The following is a 23,828-nucleotide window of genomic DNA, read 5'->3' as shown; positions in this document are numbered from 1 at the left end:
AACCCTTGTAGGGTAGAATGTTACGGGATAGGCATTTCCACATGTACATGCACTTGGATTAGGAAAGACCATTGCTGTATACAAGTCCCTCTGCCTGAGCCTATCCTCTACTTACTCTTGGGACCATCTCCCACCTGAGCCATAGGAGCCACCAAAGACCACTCCGCATGAAGGTAAGAGCATGGGGCATGAGGGAGGAGGTGAGAGGAACATGGGGCCTAGTGACAATTTCATAAGGTGAGCTTCAGTCTGTGGATACTGTGATACCCAGGCTTAGGGCTCAAAGTTTTGTTGTTGTTTTTATGTAAGCTTCACATCCAGCGTGGAGGTCAACACAGGCCTTGAACTCATGACCCTGAGATCAAGAGTTGGACACTTAACCAACTGAGCCACCCAGGTGCCACGGGCTCACGTTTTTTAATAGCACTAGAACTAGTATTATTCGATAAACTACTCTGAGTTGGCCAGGGAAGCCACCTTTTGGTACTATTTTCTGTGTGTACTGGTCAGACTTCTTTTGATTACAAGTGACAGATACTCAGCTTGCGCTAGCCTAAGGAAACAAGAGAATGAGTCAGCTCATTATATTCATGGAATGGTTGATTACCAGATAGGAAGGAAGACAAGGGTGCAGCTCCACCTTAGGAACAACTGTTTTCAAATGCAAACTGGTCTCCTTTAATTTCTCTTGTCCCCTCCTCTTTGTGTGTTTGCTTCATCTTATCATTGAAAACATGGCTGCTGCAGTTCTGGAATTTGTATCTTACATTTTTATCCTACAAAAAAAAAAAAAAAAAAAAAAGAGAGAGATTGGTTTTAAGGTATTATCAGTTCTGCATACAAAATTTTCAGTTTAGATGTGCATTCTCGGGCCAAGTATCTGGGTTCATCCAAATAGGTAGGCTTAGGTGGAAATATGTCAGCTCTCCAATAACCATGAGATATGATGGATATACCCAGGAGAAAGGAGTGCTGAGCTCAAAATCCTGTAGATGTCTACTATATTCCATTTTGTATCCTAGAGATATCTACTCTATCTGCTATATCCTATAGATAGCTATTGTAGTAGAGAATGAATTCCATGTTCCAAACACCCAATTTTATAACAAAAGTTTAGAATATACACATTAATATATTAGGAATTTCCTACATTGGCTGTTACTTTGACTTTAAACTTTCACCACCCCACCCAACCAGCACCTACACAATGCATTTTAAAAATTTGATTTTAGGTATAATATAGACATTAGATAAACATATTTTTACAATGCTTTGAAAAAGTTCTGAGTAGATTTGAATATTGTATTACTGTTTTTGCTAGACACTAATCTTTTACTACTGTTTCCCTTATTTCATTTTGAAATAAATTACATTTTAATGCTCTGAGTCACACGGTGTTATTTCTTTGTTTTAACTTAACCAAGTTTTGATGCATTAACCATTAATTGGTAGAAGAATTTATCTTTGTCTTTGGTAAGATGTTAGATCCCCAATCAGATTGTTCTAGGTTCAATCAAATGGAAGAATTAACATAATTATTATTTATTTATTGCAAAGAATTTAGCTTTCTTTTATAGAAAGTGGTTGGAAGAAGAGGTGCCTAGGTGGCTCAGTCGGTTGGGTGTCTGCCTTTGACTTGGGTCGTGATACCGGGGTCCTGGGATTGAGCCCCATGTCATCCGTCTCCCTGCTCAGCGGGGAGCTTGCTTCTCCCTCTCCCTCTACTGCTCCCCCTGCTTGTGCTCTCACTCTCTATCTCTGTCAAATGAATAAATAAAATCTTTTAAGAAAATAAAAATAAAATAAAGTGATAGAATATTTTGAAATTAAAATGTACGAATGACTTGTCAAAATTTTTTAAACACTTGGAAAAATACTGAGATGCTCAGGCAGGAGCCAGAAGTATTAAATCAGCTTTTTAAAAAAAATTACTTAAAAATATTTTATTTCTGGGGCACCTGGGTGGCACAGCGGTTAAGCATCTGCCTTCGGCTCAGGGCGTGATCCCGGCGTTATGGGATCAAGCCCCACATCAGGCTCCTCCGCTATGAGCCTGCTTCTTCCTCTCCCACTCCCCCTGCTTGTGTTCCCTCTCTCGCTGGCTGTCTCTCTCTCTGTCAAACAAATAAATAAAATCTTTAAAATATATATATATATATATTATTTCTAAATAGCTCTTTTTTTGAATAGCATTTGTTTAAAAAATATATTTATTATTAAACCACTGCTATGTTGCAGGCACTCTGCTGAGTCTGGGATTTGACAGTGAGGTCAAGATTACTGTGAGATAGGAGTAGGGAAGGCTGACCAGGCAAATACTATGCACTGTGCATGCTAGGATCAGGGTAAGCAGGATGCTCTGGAAACATTCAAGGGGAGCACTTAGGCCTACTGGACCAGGTCAAGTTCTCTAGAGGAAGCTGTTCTAGCTCCTAGGGTTCACGTATAGAACTAAGATGACACATCAGTTAGTTGTCAACTGAAAGCATTACTACCCCTTCCAGTAGAGTGTTTGGTAATAGGTGTGGGCATTTTTTATTGCATAATTACCAGTCCCTAGTGATGTCAATTGTGTGATTACAAGAATTGTGACTTTTAGTTGTAGTGAGGGTTATAGCATCTTAATAGCATTTAATCATCTGTCTGTATGATGCCTAAATTACATATCCATAACATATCTAAGGCCAACACATTCAGGTTAGCTAATTTACATATGGTCATTCAAACAAGGGTGTGAACAACAAAACTCCTAATAGATCACAGAAAAAGAATTCTCTGCATAATAATCCTAGCTTTCAGAGCTTAGTGGCACCTGCTCTCATTGTAGAGGTGTACGCCGACAAAGCAACCAAAATTTCTTTGAAGGCAGTTTCCTACAGGTTAACGTACTGTGGTCTTCTTTCTAGACCTTGAAAGAAGTGTATGTATCATGCGATTTAGTAGAGAAATCTAGTCTGGATAGATTGCATGTTTTTTTTTTAGTTGCATTATTTTGTATATTAACCTTTTTTTTTTAAGATTTATTTATATGAAAGAGAGAGCAAGAGAGAGCAGGGGGAGGGGCATAGGGAGAAGGAGAGAGAGAATCTCAAGCTAACTCGCGGCTGAGCATGGAGCCTGACATGAGGCTCTGTCTCGAGACCTTGAGACCATGAGCTGAAATCAAGAGTTGGTCGCCTAACTGACTGAGCCATTCAGACTCCCCTGTATGTTAAACAATCTTACAATAAATATAAATAATTTGGAAAAGCTGCCTGTGGTTGTTTTACACTTATGTCAAAATGAGTATAGTGAATGTAACGTGACCCATTATAGGTCCTATTGACCCTATTTATGTCCTTGTACTTCTGACACCTGAGGAGATCAAGGCATGTCAAACATCCTGCTAGACATTAAGGTACAAATAAGAAATTTCCTTCCATAGTAAAATCATCTGGGCATGATACTGTTTGATGGATAACTCTCTTTTTTCTTTGACACCTTTCTCTGTTTCTTCTTTGGGAATTGTCTATTTAGACTTTCTGTCTCTACTGAGGACAATTTTGGTAAATTGCTTTTCATAGAGAGTTATGTGTGCCATCTAGCTTTCCAAATATATTTGCATAGAGTTATAGAAAGTAGTCTTTAGTGCTTTTAAATTTTTTCTTCTATTTTGATGGTTACTCCTATTCTTAACAACCTTATAAGGATACAACTCACATACTATACATATCACCCTTTTAAGGTGTATAATTTGATGGCTATCAACACAATTTTAGAGCATTTTAGATAGATTTTAGAACATTTTAATTAACTTAAGAAGAAATACTGTTCCTTTTAGCTGTTACTTCTGAATCGCCTCAACCCTCAAGCTCTAGGAACCATTAACCTTCTTTCTGTCTCTATAGATTTGCCTATTCTGGACATTTCATATGAATGGAATAAAATAATATAAAATAATATATGGTCCTATGTGACTGGCTTCTTTTACTTAGCATAATGTTTTCAAGTTTCACCCATGTTGTAGCAGGTATCAATACTTCATTCCTTTTTATTGCCTAATAATATTCCACAGTGTGGATATTATATTCCTCTACTCCGTTTATATATCCCCTGCCCTTTTCCTTGATTTTTTAGATGTGTCTATTTCGCTTACTTATTCATTTATTCTGTTTTCTAACTTATTGAATTCTGCATTTAACTACTCTTTTATCTTGAATTATTATATCATTCTGGATTCTTTTGGCTTTCTTGTTCTTTTTTCTGTGTTTTTGAATTATATGTTTTACTTATTTTCAGTGTTTCATTTTTATTGATTAAAGTACTTAAAGCTTAGAATTTTTTTCTGGGTACTGCTATAGCTGTATCTTATGGATTCCTGTAAGTGGTATTTCAATTTATTGGTATCTTTTAGAAATTCAACAATTTAAGTTTATGTTGATCTTTGATCTTTGAAGTGTTTAAGTATGTTCAGATTAAAGAAGGATTTCTTTAAAAATGTGTTATAAATTTTTAGTTTTATTGAATTGTCAGTTATATCTTTCACGCATAATAAAATATTTTTTCTAAATTTTTATAAAAGTTCCATGTGCACTGTATGTAGTATTTAGGCAGTCACTGAATGCTGGCTTCACACTCCATGTGCAGACTATGTTCACCTATTTATCCAAGGATAATGACCCAAATTCTATCCAGTCACAGGTCAAAATTTCAAGATCTCCACATGTTATACTATTGTCTTTCTACTAAGTCTAGCTGTAGACTAGCTGTACTCTACTTGATTCAGAAAACCATAAAGAAAAAGGACAGATTTTCTGCTCCCAGTGCACACTGGTGGGACAGGGACCAGATAACTGTAGTAAGCACTCTTGCTCAGGAAGAGGAGGTATGGAAGTGACAGGACTGTCATTGGTCCACAGTCATTCTTTTTTTTTTTTTTTCATTTTTTATTTTTTTAAATTTTTGTTATGTTAGTCACCATACAGTATATAATTAGTTTTTGTTGTAGTGTTTCTTTTTTTTTTAATCTAATGCGTAAGACTGGATATTTATTGTATTAGCATTTTCTTTTTTTAATAATAATTTTTTATTATATTTTGTTAGTCACCATACAGTACATCCCTAGTTTTTGATGTAAAGTTCCATGATTCATTACTTGCGTATAACACCCAGTGCAATACGTGCCCTCCTTAATACCCGTCACCGGCCTATCCCATTCCCCCACCCTCTCCCCTCTGAAGCCCTCAGTCTGTTTCCCAGAGTCCATAGTCTCTCATGGTTCATTCCCCCTTCTGTTTACTCCCCCTTTCTTCTTCCCTTTCTTCTCCTACGATCTTCCTACTACTTATGTTTCATAAATGAGTGAAACCATATGATAATTGTCTTTCCCTGCTTGGCCCACAGTCATTCTTAAATCCCGTCCAGCACACATTGTTAAAGAGCCCTACGCTCGTGTCAGGAATGTTCCTTGTTAGACCCCCATTCTGCTTTCTGGAAGCAGCTTCCCTTTCTCATTGTTCTCTGTAGTCCTTGGCTCTGCCCTGTGTGTGGTCTTTTCTATTATTCTTGACCACATCTGCAACGGATGTTGTAGACTGTGCCCTCCTGTGAACTCAGTTCATTTCCTAGTTCCAAAAGTTTGGGGGCCAAAGAATATTTTTTTAAAAGATTTATTTATTTGTTTTAGAGAGAGAGAGCTCGGGGTGGGCAGGAGCAGAAGGAGAGGAGAGACTCTCAAGCAGCCTCCCTGCTGAATGCCGAGCTCAAAGGGGCGGCGGGTGGGGGGGGGCGCTCTATCCCACAACTCATGAGATCATTACCTGAACCAAACCAAGAGTCAGGTGCTTAACCAAATGAGCCACCCAGGCCCTCCTCCAAAGAATATTTTAAATATTGAGGAGTTAAAGGATTTTATATTCAGACTCCTGGCTTATTTGGAAGAACAATTTTTAGGAACTTCATAAGTTTATTTGTTTGAATTCAGTCAATTCCAACTGGTAGTAATCTTACTCGCAATTCTTTCTAGACAAAGTTCCGCTGTATTTCTTTATATTTCTTTACTTTTCTCCTATAATAAATACCTTGAATACCACTTTGAGACCGCTGTAGTTACAGAAATCAGAAACCCTGGGAATTCTGTTTGACAATCTCCTTAGACAGATATTTGCTTAGATGCAGCTTAATTCTTTGGGAGCATCTAACAATAGGATGAACTTTGCTGCAAGGCTCAGCTTTGATAGAACTTTGTCTCAAAAAGATCTTTCTGAGCTTTCTTTCTTACTGTTTGAGATCTAAAAGTTGCTGGTGCTTCTAGCATTTCAGGCCCCAAATTTCAGGACTCCTTCATTTCCCTTTACCTTCTTGTAAACCAGCCAGTTTACTGAATTTACCTCTCTCTCTTTTATAAGTACATTGGCAAAAAACAATCGCAGTTCACACATGGAACTTTTTCCCAATCTCTTTCTTGGTCTCTCTAGGTACATGAGTCGACTTTTTGCTTCCTGTAGTCATGAAATGTTTTGCTGTTCTAGCCTGCAATACCAGTTTCCTTTTGTCTTTGCCTGGCTTTTAGCCAATGCCATACACTTTAGATTTTTGTTACAGTAGTACCCACCCCACTTCTGGTACTGATTTCTGTGTTAGAATAGGCTAAACTTAATCTGTGATATCAGCCCCCCCGAATCTCAGTGGCTTAACACATAAAGGTTTATTTCCTGCTCACACAAAGTCAACTGTAAGTTTTTGGTGGAGAGCAGGCATTCCTCCACTTGGGAACTCTGGGATTCAGGCTGATTCTGGCTCTGTCCTCTAGAAAGTCATTGACTACTCTGGTGGAGGAGGAAAGAATTGAGAATTGTACAGGAGCTTTCACTGTCACAGAAAGGGCACATATTATTTCTGCTCATATTTATTTTGTTATCCAGAACTAGTCAGATGGCCCCACTAACTGCAAGAGAGCTGGGAATTTTAACCTCTTGTATTCCCAGGAAAGAAGGAGAAATTACATTGGTGAGCACAATGACTATCACATATGGAAGACTTTCTTATAAAACTCACTCCTAGGTGGATTCTAGGACTAGATTTTTGTTCTTCTAGCCCTGAAGTCCTTGCCCATGTGCAGTGTTGGCTAATGCATTGAAGGCATCAGCAGTTTGGGGTTTTTGAAATTCTACTTAACTCTTTGGTTACAGGCTTTCATCCAAAGATTGACCTGGAAGTTCCGCCATTGGACTCTCAGCTCTTAAATACTTTAAATGTGTTGGGATTTAAAAACGATATATTTTATCTAGCATTTTCCATTGTTTTCAGTGAATTTATTTGCATAACCATGGAAATATAATTTATCCGTCACTCCAAGAGTTCCTACCTCTGACCAATCTCATTAGTGAGATTTCTCCCTACAGCCTCTTATCTTCACTTTTTCCACTTGTCTTTGACAAATTCTTTTGTTCCACTTGTCTTTGAATGGATCTTGGCTGCTTATGGGAGCCCTTGCACATGGTGTGGTTTGGGAATTATAACTTCTGACTTTGCCAAAAATTTAGTTTGCTTTTAATTTTTCCATTTCCTTTGTTGCTTTTTGAATGATTTCTAGGAAGAGTTGGGGAAAATGCTCATTTGTATAACTATGTTCATAATGGAAGAATACTTAAACTTTAGATTCTATTTATGAAGAAAGGCTTGTTCATTCATTTCTAATGTGAATGAAATGAATTGCTTTGAAACCAAAGAACCTTGTAATATCTAGTCAATATGCGTTGCTCATGGGTTCACAAAAGTGTGCATTAAAATGGGCCCAAAGCTTATATAATATAATCTTTTTTTTTTTTTAAGATTTTATTTATTTATAAATTTGACAGAGAGAGACAGCCAGCGAGAGAGGGAACACAAGCAGGGGGAGTGGGAGAGGAGGAAGCAGGCTCCTAGCGGAGGAGCCTGACGTGGGGCTCGATCCCAGAATGCCGGGATCACGCCCTGAGCCGAAGGCAGGCGCGTAACGACTGCGCCACCCAGGTGCCCCTATAATCTTTTGATATTATTCTGGAATAGTTAATTCAAATTATTTAAACCAGTAGTATTAAGACTATAGGGAAGGAGCTCATACAAGTAATCAGGTGTTTGCTTTTTGTTTTGCAGGGGGACAAACTGGTCTTCATGCTACTCACGAAAGATATACTGTCAAGGTTTTCTGTGGACTACTGTAATTACTAATGTATAATACATTTAAAAAACTCTGTCTCTCTTTAGTCTCACTCTTCTACCTCCCAGAGTGTCTTTGGCCAGTCAATATAAGTTGATTCTGGAGGGGAGGATCAAAGAAACCCTGAGAAACATCCTAGGATTTTAAGAACATTGCGAACCAATTGTTGAAACGTGGAATAGCAGAATGTCCTGATCCTGATTTGACCAGGACAGTCCTGGTTTTCACCACTCCCAGTGTACTTAGTACCTCATTTCCCTCTGAAAGTGTTCCAGGTGGATCAATCAATTACAGTGTCACCCTGTCTAATACCCGTCCCTTCAGCTGTTTTCAAAGTCATGTGTTTGGCAGTTACTCAGACCAACAACATTCATTTAACATTTAAACTGTTTAGACACAGGCTCCCACTACTATATTCTTTTTTGTTTCCTCTCAATATTCTCCATAGGGCTTCCAGTTTCTGAAGATTTTCTATTAAGAAAATCCATAATAATGATGGGTTTTATTTACATGCCACTCAGTATATGTCCAGTGAAGAAAATGACTTCACTTATCTGCCTTCGTCAAATGGTTTTCTTTTGAGTGCAGTTTAGGCTTCAGATTCTGTGGTTTCAGGTTATAGATGCACAAATCACATAGAGCAGGAGACATTGAAAACCAAAGTCCCTCTTCATAAGTTTGAAATGTCACCATTTCTCCCAAGGACATAAGGTTTTCTTTATGACTCTGCAAATACCTCTAAAAGTGTTCATTTGTCAGTTTGATGAATGTGCCACTAAAATAACATTACCTTGGCATGTAAATCATTTTCCCATGAAATCTTTAAAGAGCATTGTCAAATGTTTCTTTGTAGCCTTTGATTCTATTGGTTTTATGCTTCTGAGGTGTCAGGAAATAGAGCTGACTCTCTGGGGTAATTTTCTTTTAAAGTTCGAGATAGCAGATGTTTATAAAACCTAATAGAAAAGGTATCTTTCTCTTCTCATGTGGGTTAGATTTATATCAGAAAATACAATAACTGACAGAGTAGTTGTGAATTACATTAATAATTCTAAAATTTAAAATTAATATATTCTTCCATCTGGAGTCTTAACTAAACATTTTTAACATCTTTGAAATCCGCAAAGAAAATGTGTCTCTTGTCAAGTAACTAGAAGCTAGAAGGGCTGGGATTTTCATTGTTCTCATATCAGATATTGCTCAGATTCACACCCCCATTGCAATCAGTGTTATGCATATGTATGTTGAGAGCTTTCCCATTCAGCAAGTAGATTTATAATTCCTCTGGAGACAAGTTTTTGTTGCAACGGACTAGCATCTCTATATGCATAATCACTTCTTCTTTATGTGTGTTTTTGCAGAGTGAGCTGGGATGCTCTTTATTTTTATGGACACATTTGAAAGCCTCTGCTTTCAACATTTATATTAAGGTGACAGTAACACAATGTAAGAACATTCAATCAATCAATCATTGAAGATTTAATGAGTATTTATAATGTGTTAGACTATGCTGGGCCCTGAGAACACAAAGATGAATAAAGAATAATTCCTGTATCTGAGATACTCCTAGTCTAATGAGAAGGCAGATTCATTAATGCATAATTATAAAGAAAAAAATCTGAAAGGTGGAGCAGAGATAAATGTTTTGTTGCAAACCCCCACTTCATTTCCCCCACATAGATGTGGGACCACGGAAAGTGAGTGTAAACTTTAGTGTAACTTGAGTGTCACTTGGTCCACTAGAGTACGACTTGCAAGTAGAATCTTATGGCCTGACCCCACCCTGTCCTCCACTGGGAGCTGGACCAGTCTGGCTTGGGGCAGCCTGAGGGGAGCTGCAGGTCCTTGCCCGAGAATGCTCTGGACTGTTTGTTTAGTTCTGCAACTCACTTTAGGGTCCGTATGTGTTTACTCAAAGGGGGCTTGCAGATCCAATTTTATGTGGAGTGATCCAGCTCTTATGATAGGAAACCTAAGCTCCCAGACGAACCCAGAAACAGACCCTTGTCTCTCGACAAGGCATTACTTGAGATTACACATTAGGTTTGAAAAGATAGGAAGAACAGGATCTCAAGGGTTCAGGTGATTGTAGAGTTGGTGGTAGGAAGTTACATACCAACTGTATATGTTGGGCATTTGTCCAGAATAGGACCTGCTCGTGCTATCTTTGACCTACTAGATTGTATTGACCTTAATCCCCTTTGAAGCAGTCTAAGTGGCATTTTTGACAACAGGGTCATAGTTTCAACCTCCTTTTCATACAGTTGGCAGCTCTGATCCTGTCCTTTCAGTCCTTTCCCCATTCCCAATTCTATTCTTACTCATACTGTCTCTTCCACAACAGGGTAGAGAATGCAAGCTTCATCTCTTATAATTGAGGATGTTTTACATAAAAATTTCTTATATAAAGAAAGTCACAACACTCAGCTCTGGCCTTGATAGAGCAAGGTCCTAAGAAAAGGCGAGGCTGCTTATCAAGGAAGGTACTGGCACTGATGGCAGGGAGCCCTGTGGACCCTTCTCTCAGCAAGGAGGTCAGCCAGTACCTGCATGCTTTGCATGGAAGACATAGTTCTTCCTTCAGTCAGCAGCATGGAATACCTGTATTCAAGCAGCTTTGACCTTGAACTGACTGCTCACCAGCTGCTGTCAAATTCATGTCTGGGCAAATTAATATCTGCAGAAGCCAGTCAGTAGACGAGACCAGTACTGGTCAACAATGACCTTATTACTAATTCAAGGTGATAAGACTAACTGTAAAGACAACGTAGCAAGTTTTTTGTATGGCTAAATTTATTCGGTTTAAAGGACTCTGAGTTTGTTTTTAGTTTTCTTTGGTGTTAGAGGTCCTCCTATTCAAGACAGTAGATGGTCATTTTATTTTTAATGTTTTTGTCAAAACAAAAGTTGGCAATTTTATGTTGGTTCTATGAATTTGGAGGGAATGTTTTGCTGTTCCATGAAACAGGTTTGGGAACCACTGATCTAAGAGTCTGGTGTATAACTGTTCCCTGGAACTTTCTTAACCTTGATACTTTTGACATTTTGAGCCAGATATTTCTTTGTTATGGGGGGCCGGTTGTTCTGTGCATGGTAGGGTGTTTAACAGTATCACTGGCCTCTACCCACTGGATACCAGTGACAACCCACCCCACCCTGATGCAACAACTCAAAATGTCTTCAGACATTGGCCAATGTCTTAAGATGAGTTGAGGGTGGGGGCGGTGAGGTAGGGGGTGTGCTCAAAAAGTTTGAAAGTTACTGCTCCAGAAACATTGTAAAGTTTATTTTATTATTATTATTTTTATTTCATTAGTTTCTCAAAATGAATTTCTATTACAATAAATGACAGGTTATGGCCGGTTATATGGTGACCATTAATAAATGCAGGTAGCAAGGAGAACAAGGCTATATAAAGTATATATGTATTTATATTTTACTTTATTATTATTATAATACCTTGATACATGTCTCATAAAGATGCTGTAAAGTTTAACTGGCATTAACAAAGCATTGAAAAACACCTGACTAAAGCATATGGTAGATAGACACAATATTATTACACATAATAATATTTTGCAATTACATGTCACTTGTCACTTGAGATTCTCAATCCATTGATTCGTTTGTTTCCTCAGTGTATGATTCTCAGTTCGTCTCAGGGAAACTGAGGCACGAGCCAGTGTTCACCTGACATAGTAAAATCAAGAATTAATTGAGTCTGTCATTTTCTTTATAGTACCCTAATCACTTTTACTATATTTTTATACATATTAAATGTGTATTTAGTATATAGTAAATATTTATATTTTATATACTTTATAATTTTTAAACATGTTTAATTCTCTTTGCTAGGGGGGCAGTCTCTTAGAAGTAGGGCTGGTCTTCTTTAACTGTGTATTTCTCAGAGCCTGCAGACTGTGGGCACAACATTTGTGGGCAACTGGCAGGCATTAGGGGATGCTAATTGTATTAGCTCAGTTCTCCACAGAAAGATTTCATTAGAGATTCAAGTTTTCAATGCTGGACTTTTAGTACTGAGATTGTTGTAAGTAAAGGAACATATCTGCATCATTTGTAATAATCTAGTTATAATACAACTTAAAATATATGGTACATTCTGGGGCGCCTGGGTGGCACAGCGGTTAAGCGTCTGCCTTCGGCTCAGGGCGTGATCCCAGAGTTCTGGGATCGAGCCCCACATCAGGCTCTTCCTCTATGAGCCTGCTTCTTCCTCTCCCACTCCCCCTGCTTGTGTTCCCTCTCTCGCTGGCTGTCTCTCTCTCTGTCGAATAAATAAATAAAATCTTAAAAAAAAAAAATATATGGTACATTCTGACTCTCCTGGACAGTAATTATCTTTGCCTTCATGGGCTCCTTCCTCCATTAAAAAAGTTAAAAAATGATGGTTTATAACTACAGTGGTGTAAAGATGGATACAATCTAAGATGGATTATATTCTTTTTTTGCTGATTAAAAAATAGTTAAGACACTCTCATGTTTTAAAACACTCTATACCCTGGGCACTGTGCCCATGGTGAATAGTAAAGAAGTAAGCACTAGGATCACACCTTGAAATGTTAACTGTGCTTTTCCTCTTCATTCTTAGGCTCCCAGGGAGATATTCTGGTTTTATTGCCTCAGGGAAGAAAGACTCAGCAGGCAACAAAAACACCAACTTCTTGGGCTTGGGGTTCAAAAACTTGGGTCTTAGGATGATGCCATAGATTTGGAAGAATAGATGAAGAGCCAGGCTACCCTGTCCCATGGTAGATGAAGAGTTCATGAACTGAAGATGGAGGGCATCAGAGAAGTTGAAAATGTGTGGGTTTGTCTGGGACCCCAAATTAGAAAGGTTAAAGCTTTAGAGATTCTCGAGCAGAGGGGACCTATCACTGCCTAGCCCTCCATTCCCAGGATAATGGTTTTGGAGCTGTTGAATTGTGAGGCTTGTGCGTATCCCCCAAGCCCAGTGTGGGGTGGGAGGCAGGCAAACAGCTCAGGGGCCAGGGAGACAGCTCAGGAATGGCATCTGTTTTCCAGGAACCCTGGGTGGACAGGGGCACATGAAGGTTCTTGGTGGCCAGATAATGGCCTGCTTGTGGTAGAGGGCCAGTCTAGGCAAGAGTCTATGTGGCAGGACCAGAAGGGCATAGCAGATGTGCATGGATCCATAATGGAAGACCACAGGAGAATTAGGAGGTTTCCACCGATGTCAACAGGAGAGATGATGACAACAAAGATGGTTTCTTGGCATTGTGGCACCACACAGGCCCTTGAGAATGGGAAGAGATGCAGAATTGACCAAGATTAAGGTTTTTCCATCTTGGCAGTATGAGCACTTGGAAAAGAAATTAAGTACAATTATGGAAAAAATAAAGTTGCAATTCTTGTACACCAGAATTTTTTAAAGCTGGATTAGTATATTCATTATACATAGGTATTTATGATACTTCACTATTTGAAGGACCTTCTGCTTTTATTTTTTTCATTTTGCAAAAATCTTACTGGTATTATTTCTGTCCTCATTTTACACAGGTGGAAATGGAAACGCAGAAAGGTTAAGTGACTTGCGCAGAGTCACACAGCTAGGACATGAGCAATGACTCAAACCCATGGCCCCATTTACTCTACCACTCTTGGTTCTTTATGTTGTTCAATATTCCCCCTAAAGACTGAAGTGAGAGCTTCCTGTGAGACTCTCAGAAAATGCTGATATGGTACCAAAATGCTTTTAGTGTTTTGCAATTTAATGCTCAGATGTGAGGAAGGCAGAGGGTTCACATGCCTGAGCTCTGCTGCTCCACCCTGGGCTCCCTTGCTGCTGTGTTCTATGCAGTGTTCTGCTCTCATCTCAGAGGCAGAGAGGTAAGGGAGTAGTTTGAATGCAGTGCAGGGTCCCAGCCCCAGTACAGTGGGGCGAGGTGGGGGGTCAGGCCCTAAAGGGCCTCCTGACTTAGAGTGTCCCATCCAGGTGAGTGAATGCTGTTCTGCTTCCATGACCCTGTGCCCACACTGTAGAATTTTCTTGTTTGTTTGTATCTTTCATCAGGGTGTGAGCAATGAAGGCAGGGACTGCATCTGGCTTTGTCCCCATTGCATCCCTTTCCTGGCATGTAGTAGGTACTTAAAATATTGACTGAATGAATGGACAATTGGATGGGTGGATGGGTGGGTGAATTTTGGCATACCTCAATATCCCTTACACAGTCCTAGCCCTGTATCCCTCAATAGCAAGGCCCCTTTTGAGGGATGTTGGGGTTCAGCTTCCTTTATCTTACCCAAGAAAGCTATGTAGAAACAGCTCCGTCTGCTGTAAGCTGCTCTGCTTCTTTTTCCTCCCCTCTTCCCAAATCTCTCCTTTATTATTATTTCTATGCATCCTTTTAGTCAAGATGTTTGGAATATTTTTCCCTCTTCCATCTACATGTTCTTTCCAGCTTATGTTTAATTGTCAGCTTCCTTTAAACCCTCTTTAGAAGCAGGAAGCACATGTTATAAATCCATATGAGCAGATACTTTGCTCTTTCTCATTTTGAAAAAAACTTTTAATTAAAATTCATCGTAGAAAAAATTGCTAAAGTGGCAAGTTGCCTTTCTAATTTACTACCATGTCTTTTTTTAGAATTTACTTTTGGTAACAAATCTTCATTATTAAGTAAGGTTCACTTCACTGGAGTTACTGAGTAATTGCTGTGTTGGATAAGTATTGTTCTCATGATATTATTAGTTTTATCACATGTGGTAAGTTGTTTTTAGGAGGTAGCCTCAGTGTTACTTGAAAAGAGATGGTAAATACTTTATATATTCCACATCCAGTGAATTTATAATTAAAACAATGTCACAAATACAGTAAATTTTCATTGGATAATTTAAAAAAATTTTTTAAATGCAATATGTGATTTAAAAAAGCTTCATCCCTTAACAGATTCTAATTTATTTTTTAAGGCACCATGACAGAGAAGCCTATCCGAAAGATTATGATATAGAGGGTCCTGAGGACATAAAAAAACTGTGTAATTCAACATATTGGCGACTTGGAACTGATGAACCCCCAGTAAGTAGCTGCTGCTGATTTCTTTAGATCTGGACACTTTCTCCTAGTGAAACATGGAAAAATAAAGGGAGGAGTTCTTTGTTGGTGCCACCCCTCCATGCTGTGTTGGGTACTTAGGCAGGTAACTTAGTCGCTGGGTGCTTCAGTGACCTTACCTGTAAAATGTGCACGTGTCATAAGGTTATTGGAGAAATTAAATGAGATGAAGCAAATCAAGTGGTTAACTCAGTGCCTGGCACATAGCAAGTGCTCAAGAAATTATTCTTGCTGTTATGATGCTGTTGCTGCAGCCACAGCATTTTGTTCCATGTCTGCTTTAACCTTCACAATAACCCTGTAAAGTAGGTAGTATTATCTCCATTTTACAGAGGGGGAGAAACTCTTAGAAGTTAAGTGACTTGCTCAAAGTTCCCAGTTAGGGAGTGGAAGAGTGAGACTTTGAATCCAGTTCTTTGATTTCAAGTGCTTTGTATTTGTCGTAAGGTGGTAGAGTTGTGAGTTATTAAAACACGCTGATATGATTCTCCTAACGTTTATAAGACCCAGTTCCAAGAGGAATATTCATTGCATGGGTACTTCCTGTTTGAATTACCACAAGTGTGTTACTCCTTGGCTATTTAGGTGTCTGTCCAATTTGTGTAAGGCAGGAGCTCACCTCTCCAGAGACCTCCAAATTGTGTCCTACAATGTCAAGAACTTTGGGCTAGTTGAAGACTTAGTTCAGCCCTATAGGATGGCCTTGGGGCTGAAGAGCTGGTAATTTGCCTAGGGCGGACGTGAATGTGTTGAGAACACTGGTTTGTATCACACTCTGCTCCAAAAGGCCGGGCTGTATTGAAATAGGACAAGCCTAGGAAGATCCACAATTCTATGTTGAACATGGGTCCAGAAGATTCTCAGTTTTCCAGGGTAATGAGAATAAATTAGCTTAGCAGGGCTCATGCTTGTTTCTTCCTGCCTTTTATAGTTACAATGGATAGAGAATGATAAGGATAGCCAGGAAAATGGACATTTATTATAAAGATGCAGCTGCCTGGAAGTGGAATCAAGGATACTTACAGGAACCAAGACAGTTCTAAAGCAAGACATCCTCCCCGCCTCCTCTCTCTCTCTCTCTCTCTCTCTCATACACACACACACACACACACACACACACACACACACCAGTGTCTCATTGGCATCCTGATTTTGTGCTGCTCAGTGTCTTTTTGCCCTACAGCTCAAATCTCAAGGGCATTCTAATGGTTTCCTCAGTTTCCACATTGGCCTTTTGCCTTTGCACCAGGCTGCCTTTTTGGTCCCTAGCCAGCACATGGAAGGGTTCCCAAGTCTAATGCTCAGCTCTGTCAGTGGCCATTCAGCCCTGCTTCACCAAACCCAGCTTAGCCTTGCTTTCTTGAGCCATGGGGCTGTGTGGTCAGGACAAGAGCAAGTTGGGCAAAGCACGCATTACCTGGCATGCACTTAGCATCTTTGACTCTTTAAAAATATTTATTTTTTATATCCAAGTGAAAATGTTCTTGGTCTCTGGGTTATGGGAGGAAGTTAGATGAAGTGAACTATGAGATGTAAGAACCTCAAACTTTCATTCCATACATTATACACATTACAGCAGTCAAGCTTCAGGTCTAATAGATGGTGTCGAAATAGATGATATTTACCTTCTCTGTGACTTTTGTTCATGGTCATTGAAACCTTATCCTTACTGTTCCAGTTTACAGATATATTAGATAGGAATGAAAATAGATCAAGGGGTCAACTATTTTGGACAAAACTGCTATTCTCATATCCTAATAGCAAGTTACATTTTTCTAGACTTTTTGTGTATAAAGCACTTGTTCATCCATCTTCTTTCATGCTCTTCTCAACAAAGTTATAAAGTTGACAAGAAAGGTATTATTATTCCAGTTCTAAACCCAGACCCATTGATTTTAAATGATTCACCCAAGGTCCCAGGTGTAAAAAGGAGGGGGATACAGACACAGAGCCTTCATATTTTCATATATAAGGTGAGATGTTGAATGTTGCAGAAGGATGGATGAGTTCTTCTTCTTGCCCCAGAGTTTTGATAGAGACCTAAACCCTAGAATACTCTCAATAGTTGGTGAAAAACACACATCTTAAAGCAAGATGCTAGACCATCTAGGCAGAACCTGCTAAGATATTCTAAACTAGATTAGGCCAGTACAAGTGATTATGGCCTTGAAGACTAGAGTTCAAGAAGAATTTATTTCATTGTGGCTTACATGTCCTTTCTTCCTCAGTTGACAGGTGTTTCAAGAGAATCAGAGAGGTTAATATGTGCATCCTGGAACTTAGAGGACGTAGGGTCTAGGTGTCTGACACTTGTGAAGTCACAAGGCCCACCTGCTGCAGGATTCCATGCCTAAAGCAGCACCTTGGTGGGAAAGTGAGAAACTTAAATCCAATACAGTTAGCAATTTTGATGATTTCACTGGACTGGAAAATTTCATAACTAAAATGAGATCCTTCTCAAGATTGAGGGGCCTAGAAAAGTTATGGGACTTGCTTAAAATTTCCATTAAGTGAAGGGAAAGAACTAGCCATCCATGTGGGATGGAAGAGGCAGCTTGATTAAAATGAAGTTGCTTCATGATTGCATCCTACTGATGGGATAGGATCAATTCAATAAGATGGTTATGTGAACAGTGCCTCATTTCATCCTCTGGACAGCTCTTCGGGCTAGCACTCTAAGTGACCGCATTGTGTAAATGAGGAAACCGAGGCCAGGTGAAGCTCTATCATTTGTTCAAAGTCAAATAGCAAGAAAGTGTATTAAAAATTAGAATCTATTTTTACCCTCTTGTTCCAGAGTCTAAGATCTTAAACGCTTCTCAGACTATCTCTTCGAGGGCCAAGTTGTTCTACTCCCAGCCCAGTGGTCTTTTTACCCCCCAAACACCGCATCCTCCTTGCAGAAAATGAACCTGATTATTTTTTTGCTCTGGCTTGGAAATGTGTTGGGGCATTGGTTTCTTATATCTTATCTATAACCTCTGTCCTGTTTCCTGAATTATGTCCACACACATACTAGCTAGCCCCATTCCCATCTGTTTCCTCTCCTACATGTCTTCTACCATTTTTGGATTTTTCCAATATTGCTGCTGAGTGGTTGCTTTTTTTGTCCACCAGCATTTCTATTCCCCTGTATAAAGTTCTCCTTGCCCTTAAATGCTGCTACTGGGGCTAATGTGAGCATTGTTTATTTGTAACAGGATTTTATTTTATTTTATTTTATTTTATTTTATTTTATTTTATTTTATTTTATTTTATTTTTAAAGATTTTATTTATGTATTTGACAGACAGCCAGCGAAAGAGGGAACCCAAGCAGGGGGAGTGGGAGAGGAAGAAGCAGGCTCCCAGGGCAGGAACCTGATGCGGGGCTCAATCCCAGAACACCGGGATCACGCCCTGAGCCGAAGGCAGACGCTTAACGACTGCACTACCCAGGTGCCCCTGTAACAGGATTTTAAATAGGCCTTTCTTTGTCTTCATTTGAACTCCAAAAGACCACAAACAACTCCATAGCCCCATGTGCCAAAGTGAAATATTAGGCCACTTAGGTGAGACCCTTGAAGGTGGTGCCCTTAGGCCAGTATTAACATGAAGGATATAAGAGGATTGAAATCCAAGAAGCCAAAAGAAAAGTTTGAGAGTAGAAACAGGGTTTTGGAAAAGGTGTAATGCCAGTCTCATCTGCCTGGTGAAGTTAGAAATATGAGGTGCTGGTGATCTTTCCAAAGCAGCAGAGCAGAAAGAGGGGAACTACATGTACATCATTGGTGAGACAAGGATAATTGAGTACTCAGGCCGAGAGGTGTCTTTTGGGGATCAGATGTAGAAGAGAAAGATGACAGAGAGCCATTTCAGAACCTGCCCAAGAGCCTCTTATGTAGGGATGGGAGGGACAGTGACTGGATTTCCAGGGGCTGAGGCAGGACAGTTAAGTCCAGACAGTGGCATCCTGTGTCATGGAACACAACCACTGAATGTTTCCAGAAGGGATCTCTACATCTACAGAACACTCTAAGATAAAGTCAGCTTTGAACATCCATCAGTGCCAGAAAGCATCAGACATCAGACACGCCCAGAGGAAACCAAAACAAGATTATACTTCCACCTTTCTTGCATTTACCTCTCTCCTTCCTCGTATCCCCACACCCACATCTTAAACCCTCAAGAAGCCAGAGGGAGTTGAGGAGTAGGGAAGAAATTTAAGGGGGACAATTGAGAAGAAGCCAACTGTGCCCCCTTTTTCCACTGAGGTATGCCAGGCCAAAGCTGACCTAAACTACAGGAATGAGTATTTCATTTCAAATGAAGTTTTGGTTAGTACCTGGTACTGGGGATTTTACTTACCTCAATGAGACTCCTCTTGGGACAGAAGTAGCCAGAAGATGTTTGTATTATCTGAGAGTGGCCACAGAAATCCTGGCAGTTGTCCTATATTTTATCAAGGAGCATAAGAAAGAATTCGCCTCTCCAAATGCCTATAGATGGGCAGTGATGGAGGAAGAACAGATTTTTTTCTGGTCATATCTACTTACAAGTCCCACTTGTTCAGTGAGCTAGTTGTCCGTTTGTATATAAAAGGGCAGCCCATTCACATCATCCCTCCCTATCCCCTTCCCTTACTTTAGTTTTTCTTCCTGGCATTTAAATCACTGTATATACTTAAAACTTCTTTAGTTGTTAATTGCACATGTCCCTTGACTAGAATACTAGCTCCATGGGAGAAGAGACTTTGGTTTGTTTAGTTCTCTGCTGTATCTCCAGTTCCTAGGATGGTGCCTGGCCCAGAGTGGGTCCTCAATAAATACTTGTGGAAGGAAGAAATGAAGGAAAGAAACAAAGAAAGAAGAAAAGGCAAGAAGGAAGGAAGGGAAGAAAAAAGAAAAAAAGAAAAGGGAAGAAGGAAGGAAAAAAGACTGTATTCCACAAATATATATTGAGGCCCTATTATTTTGCTAAGTGCTAGAGTAAGAAACAATTCAAAACAAGGTCACTGTACATCAGGAACTCACAGGCTTGTGGGGGAAGTGCAGGTGTACAACCACAGTGGCAACGGTACGATGGATGAAGCTATGATAGGAAGAAGATCAAGATGTGGAGAGGGGCACCCGTGAACTGAGATGCATTGAGGAGAGGATCAGGGATGGCTTCCTAGTGTTGGCTTTCATTTGTTGATGAAATCTGGAAACATACCAGTTAGGTTTCAGTGGTGGCATAATCAGATTCCTACCCCAATGGTCCTTCTGGCTTCGGGAGAGCACGCGGGGCCATGAGGATGCAGTTTCCCAGACAAGCACTCTTTCAAGCCACTGACTTTCTCTGATTGTTTTACAAGTCTAAGCAATTATGGGAAATAGCATTTTAAACTATAGCATTTTGTCTTGGTATTTTATTGAAACTCTATTCAGGTGCTGCTTAACTATACCAGAGTGAGTCCCATGCAAACTAAAATGCTCAGAAGCTCTTCTCTTATGGTTTCGTTCATTTGTAAAGTCCCTCACTCAAGGATCCTCACAACACTACCTCTGTCACGATCAGTATGTAAGACTGCTTTTGTGGAAGGAAACTTCCTCAAAACTGAGAAGAATTAAGTGTGGGGTACATTTGATGCTGTGTCATAGAAGGTGAGAACTTGTCAGACATAAAGGAACAAGGAAAACCGTGAGTGATTTTACTACACAGATTTTTCTTACACGGCTAATGGATCAGTGCCAAGGCATTTCTGGAACTAACAGGACAATGTGGATGAGCAAATTAGGCTAATATTAGTATTAATAGCATTACAGTCATTTTGGACTTTAAAATGGTAAATAAATGAGTCATACAAAAGTGTGCTAACATTCTTTTTATGAATCAATAAAGAATAGCCAAGTAAGTCTCAAATATGAACTATTTTAGTGGATGAAAATATGACATTTAGAAATTAATGACCCTAAAAGGGATATAAAGGGATATAATTATACCAGATCTGAGAAATTCAATTATCATTTACTTAATTGGTTCAGGTATTTTTTTTTCTTTGATTGACATAGTAGAATGGTGTTTTGATCATAAGACTATACTTAGAGATGCTTCTTGCATTCAGATCTAAGTACCTGAAAGAGGCATATGGATCAAATTTTTGTAAATGGAATAATTTTAAATGCCACTGGAGGAGAACCACTTAAACCAGGAAAAAGAAAGATGTTTGGGGTGAGTGGCTGGTAGAGTCAGGGTCTCCTCTTGCTTCAGGTTTCCGTAATGTCTGAGCTGGGAGTTGATGCCAGCAGTTCCAGCATCCTCTCGGGGATCTCCTTTTCCAACATCAGCACAAGTGCACCTGCCTCTTCTGTTTCAGGAATTCTGTATAAAGTTAGGCCAACTGAGTACTTTCCATGTCTACTGACGCAGCTCTGGGTTTATTGATTCAAGTGTGTATCTGCTCTGTCATTTCTAGGAATCTGGGATAGGAATGAATGTAGGCGTCTGCCTTTTTGATCCCGTCACTCTCCTTCATAATTCTTTTTCTATAGCAATAATCATGCCTCATTTAACTCTTAGAGAAACCAGATTTTAATTTTTCAGTATATCAGTTTGCTGAAGCATGTGCACTGTTATGTTGAACAAATGACACTTAGAAGATGCAGTCGTACACACACCTGTATTCTTTGTTTCTGCTGTCTGTTCACCCTACTCTGTGGAGTGAGTACTTTTCTGTACCCCTGGATAAAATGTTATGCAGATTTTATCATTTTTATGGTCACCCTCTGACCATAACAAGTGTATTGGTCTCATTTCAGTAAAGTATCTCATCAAAATGATGAATTTCATTTAAGGTGAAAGATTTTCTCTTCCTCCAGCTAGTCTGCCTCAGGCCGGGGAAGTCTGTAGATGGAAGTGTGTCTGGATGGGGAGGGTTGGCTGATTTTCTAGTTCACTAGTTCTGTTCTTTCCTCCCCTCAGATAACAAGACAACTAAAAGGCTCTCTTGTGATTATTCCACTAATATTCGTTACTTAACTGAGACTGTTTTTGTTACAAGAAACAGTTTTGTTATTTGAGGTGATTATAAGAAATGATAGAACAGGTAGTAGAAAAAAAGAATGAAATTATTTTTCTGATCATACCCCATACGTCCCAGGTGTTCAAAATAATGATGGGGAGCAAGCCTCACTGATTGTCTGAGATCCTTTAAATAATCTCTGTGTGGAACTACTACTGAGTTCTCCTAGACATGAAAACAGCCAGAATTTCTAAGAGCAAAACTGCTGAGAAATAAGAGTCATCCTTTTTTAAAGATAAAGACTTTTTACGAAGTCTCTATACTGCTTGTCGATGATGACGACCTTTTGGCAATGGTACAGAAAAGCTGCAGTTGGTAGGGGAAGTGCTACTTAAGAGGGTAAAATAAAACTCTTCAGTTATGACTGAAGATCTGAGATGATAGATGCCAAGTTCCTTATTCCGAAGTGAGGCCCCACATCTGTCACATAGAACATGCGAAGCATTTGGGCAGTAACTGATTCCGAGCCTCTTGGTCTCTCATCCACCTTGAAGATTAAAAAAAAGAAAGAAAAGGTTGAAATTGAAGAGACCTGGCTGAGAGTATTTGGAATTTGGAAGAGTCCTTTAGAGAGAATTTACATTCTGAGTTCCACCCCTCGTTTCCCATGGGATAAGCTACGTCCTGCTGTAGTGTGGGGCCTCAAGGATATCTGGCGGCAGGGAATTTGAGTAACTGTTACCCTGAAGTTGGGGAACTTGGTTGAGTGAGGTCAGACTTATTCCTGAAGCAGCCTGTGGCATCACACAGGGAACTTGACTTGGAAAGTACCTGCGCTTCCTAAAGTATGGGTCAGAGGAGTCTGCTTTCTGGGGACCCTATAAGCAACATAAGAAAGAAATGTCAGGGGCGCCTGGGTGGCACAGCGGTTAAGCGTCTGCCTTCGGCTCAGGGTGTCATCCCAGCGATCTGGGATCGAGCCCCACATCAGGCTCTTCTGCTATGAGCCTGCTTCTTCCTCTCCCACTCCCCCTGCTTGTGTTCCCTCTCTCGCTGGCTGTCTCTATCTCTGTCAAATAAATAAAAAAAATCTTAAAAAAAAAAAAAAAGAAAGAAATGTCAGTTAGTGATCAACTAAAATGAATCTTTCCAAGAGAGATTCTTCTGGGTGTTAAGTTACCCTCAGCAGAAAGAGTCTGGTTACCCTCAAATGTGGAACTTGAGGGGAAATTATAAATGACTTTCTCTTTCCCTGTACCAGTTACCCAGTTAAAAGTTACTGTTCTACTACTGGGATTTCTTAAATGCCACACATATAGGAAGAGTTCATCTTGCAAGATTAGAAGTTGGGACTTTGAGAAAAATTGATACTCAGGAAAATGGGGAATAAGAATGATGTTATGAAGTGAACTTCCTAAACATACATTAGATATATTTTATATTACCATTTGACTCAAGCGAGATCTTATTATGCAAATTTAATGGAAATTTTAGTGATTATCCTGCAAGTTTGTGCTGTGTTAATTTAGCAATCTCACATACCAAATTGCCAATCTCCAGTTTGTGATATATATAT

At 39.5% G+C, this 23,828-nt stretch overlaps 1 protein-coding gene across 1 annotated transcript in view; it reads left to right on the top strand.

Moving 5' to 3' along the window:
- Positions 1-23,828, top strand: part of CUNH9orf135 (chromosome unknown C9orf135 homolog) — a 77,912-nt gene that overhangs the window by 7,182 nt on the left and 46,902 nt on the right. The window contains exon 2 of the mRNA XM_008690945.2: positions 15,128-15,236. Coding sequence (XP_008689167.1) covers positions 15,128-15,236 — 109 coding nt within the window. The remainder of the gene's footprint in view (positions 1-15,127; positions 15,237-23,828) is intronic.

The sequence above is a fragment of the Ursus maritimus genome, unplaced genomic scaffold (genome assembly GCF_017311325.1).
Source record: "Ursus maritimus isolate PB19 unplaced genomic scaffold, ASM1731132v1 scaffold_34, whole genome shotgun sequence".
Taxonomy (NCBI): domain Eukaryota; kingdom Metazoa; phylum Chordata; class Mammalia; order Carnivora; family Ursidae; genus Ursus; species Ursus maritimus.
This window is presented reverse-complemented; position numbering and strand designations above follow the sequence as displayed.